The sequence below is a fragment of the Glossina fuscipes genome, unplaced genomic scaffold (assembly GCF_014805625.2).
Source record: "Glossina fuscipes isolate IAEA_lab_2018 unplaced genomic scaffold, Yale_Gfus_2 3, whole genome shotgun sequence".
Lineage (NCBI taxonomy): Eukaryota > Metazoa > Arthropoda > Insecta > Diptera > Glossinidae > Glossina > Glossina fuscipes.
In genome coordinates this window covers 7522351-7525572 of record NW_023998417.1, presented here as the reverse complement: position 1 = coordinate 7525572, position 3222 = coordinate 7522351, and the positions used below count along the sequence as shown (strand labels likewise).

Below are 3222 nucleotides of genomic sequence, written 5' to 3'. Positions count from 1 at the left end.
TATTGTAAATTGTTGTTATTGTTATTGCTATTTGCTGTTGCTATTGCTGTTACTGTTGTTGTAGTATAGTCTTTGTGTGTTTCTTCCTTTTTGAAAACTAACCGCATCTATGAGGTAACGACCGTCAGAAAAACAGACGTTCACCTTCCCTGTTTTATTTATGTTTTATTTATTTCAGGCATTTATTCATCTATTTAGGTTATGAAGAAATCTTTTGTTTCTCATTTTGAAAAGATTTCTGCCGGATTACCCGTTCGTTAGTTAGAATATAATTTATCGTATTTTTCTTGTTACTTGCATTTGTTAATTATGTATATAATTTTGTAAATATATAACTATTTTTGTTCATTGTCGTTCAATAATAATAAATATGATGAAAATGAGAAACGTTCCTAATACTCATTACTACGCGGCGCGTATACAATTATCACATATTTTAAGAGTTAATGTTTCGGGGGAAACATTCACGAAACAGAACTCCTACGGTATTATTATCACTGCTTCGCCTCCGAGCGATTCTTACAACTAAGTCGGTGAATGAAGCGTTAGTCTTCTTTCTTTCTCTTAATGTAACGTAAGCTTATTATTTCTTACTACGATTAATAAGGAATATTTTATTCAAACGGGATATGCAACTGATGTACGAAAATTTGCTATAATACCGAATATTTTATGTGGAATCAATTTTTATATAGAGGTATCTCATAAATTTCTTCCCCAACACGCTATGCATGACTTCGAGGAGGGTATGTTTGCAAACATGCAGGCTCATCTATTGTTCGTTTATGACCTCGATTCCATCGTCTTACAGCTCTTTCAAGTTATGTTTCGTTGGTGACAGCCTTTCTTAAAAATTTGTTCTACGCCGTTCAATATGGATAGACGAAAAAAGCATTGCGGCACGTCAGGCTTCAATACTCCAAAAAAAGAAGTAGTAGTGCAAAGGACACTGCAGACGAGTTTTGCAGCATTTATAGGAGTGATACTACAACTATTAGAACCGTCCGCAATTGGTTTAAGAAAGTCAGAGATGGAAATTTTGATTTGACAGATGAAGTCTGCAGAAGGGCATCCAGCAACGACGGACATAGACTTCGTCAATAGTACGCTCGCTGAAACTACGCGTTATGGTGTACGCGAGTTTGTGTATGCCACTAACATTCCCAAACATATAATCGTTTAATCGATCTGGTATATATCGTCTATAGATCTCGCATCACAAAAAAAAAAAAAAAGAAAAAGGAAACTAATGTGGTGCCCTAATATTAAAAAAAAAAATAGGTACGAAAACAATATTCGGGTGAGATCAAATCTTTTAAATCTTACACTTTTACCTTAAGAGCCAAAACCAAAAAAGAAATAAGTTTCAACACATTATTGCGCGGGCATGGCCTATTATTTCAGTTTTTATACAACCTATGTAGAATCATCCGAAGAAAACACGTGGAAATATTTGACAACTGGTGCAATGCATTACAGCAATAACGCGTACCTGTTGCACATGCAAGAGCTTATGAAAGCATTTTGGAGGAAAAAAGAAAACCGCTGAGGCAAAACTATGTTTGTTCATTAGATCATTCGTAGCTTTAGTAGCTCAACATTAGCTCAACAAATCAAAAGCTTTCAAAAGCTGTCAACAATCCGGTGGATTGTGCAATTCAACAGGAAATCGCCTGCTTGCGCAAATAACAAAGCACAACCCACAAGCAAAGCGTATGAAAATCTGTTGGTTAATATATCGCGGAAAAAAAATAAAGACCGGCTACCACAAGTATGTGCCTGTTTTGATTTATTGAATTTATATTAGGTTGAAGGACATGCACGTTAATGAATTCTTTTCCGAAACAATATTCACTTGTTCATGCTTTTTTTTTTTGTTGTTTGTGTTTTTTTCCTTTCCTTTTTTTTTTGGGAGATTTTTGAAAAAAAAAAATTAAAATAAGGATTATTTTGCATAAACATTAAAAGGGAATAATGTGTTGATGTTTAAAAGATCGATGGTAAAAAATGAATATTTTTCGGTTTGGCTAATTCAATGATGCGCTGTTTGGGTTTCGCTATAAGAGCGGCCGGTGAAATTCCAAATGGATCATCGCGTGTATGATTGTTTACATACTCTTTTGCTTCAGCTAGCTCTTTAGTTCGTTTAGTTGCTTTATATTTAAGAGCGCCTGGCGAGACAACAAACGGATTCGTTCTCACATTTAATGGAAATGGATCCGCCACATGCCTAGGTTCGGATAATTCAAGTATACGTTTACTGGCTGCAATCAAAAAGACATTGTAAACGAATGTTAGCTGGATTTAAAAAACTTAATACCCTTATGTTTTAAAACGCCAGGAGGGATCTGTGTCGGAAACGGTTTTGAGAGATGTGCGACGTCACGGCGAATTGGTTTGGCTAAATTGTTCGTACGCTTGGAAACTTTGTATTTTTTCGGCATAGGTACAGTTAAAGTCCAACCTAGTTTTTCAGGTTCGTCAAGTTGTTTTTCCCAACGGATTGTGGTCTTCGCACGCGCCGGCTTTGAAGTCACTGCGTTCGAGGATATCTTTTTCGACGACATTGTCCACTAACAGTGCAGTAAAGGGTCGCGCAAACAATTATATTTTGAAGATTTCTTCCTCACAAATTCTTTCCTCCAAACTCGGCGATTGTATTAAGCGTGACTCGTGCCTAACGTAGTTTCAGGAATTTAAGAATTTACAAGAAAAAATTATAAAATAGAGATTTATTAATCCGCACGCACACACGCGTATTGCTGTTGCTTACTTTTCATGCGTCGGTTAAATGTTGCGCGACGCGATTATGGAAACTTTGCTGAAAGCGATTTAAATCAACCAAACCGTGGTCATCAACAACATCCAACAGTAAACGTTAAATTGGCATATGAGCCAATTCTGCGTTTGTGTGGTTATTCCCCTTTTTTAGCAAATTTATTTCATTTACGGAAATTTTTTAATTTCGGAAAGTTTATAACTATTTTAGAAAATGACACGAAAAAGCAAAAAATGTTCTATTGTTTCAACTGACATGGTTTGATTAATATGAACAGATTACTTGCTTTCCCTTATCTTCGACATATAACAAGTAGATCCAATAAAATTTGTGAAAGCAATAAATTTTCTGAGGATAAATACATGAAAGAGAAAAATCTTCGTCATGGGTATTGTCACCTTAGGTATGCAAGGTTTGTCTTGACTGGAACAACTTCCCCCTTC

General features: G+C 35.6%; 1 protein-coding gene across 1 annotated transcript; it reads right to left on the bottom strand.

Annotated features, from left to right (window-relative positions):
• Window positions 1–1959: 1959 nt before the first annotated feature.
• LOC119635149 lies at window positions 1960–2987 on the bottom strand. Its single transcript, XM_038029756.1, has 3 exons — window positions 2774–2987; window positions 2321–2677; window positions 1960–2264 (listed from the first exon to the last, which is right to left on the bottom strand). The coding sequence occupies exons 2-3, from the start codon at window positions 2565–2567 to the stop codon at window positions 1987–1989; spliced, it is 525 nt and encodes a 174-aa protein (XP_037885684.1). The 5' UTR covers window positions 2568–2677; window positions 2774–2987; the 3' UTR covers window positions 1960–1986.
• Between the last annotated feature and the right edge of the window lie 235 nt (window positions 2988–3222).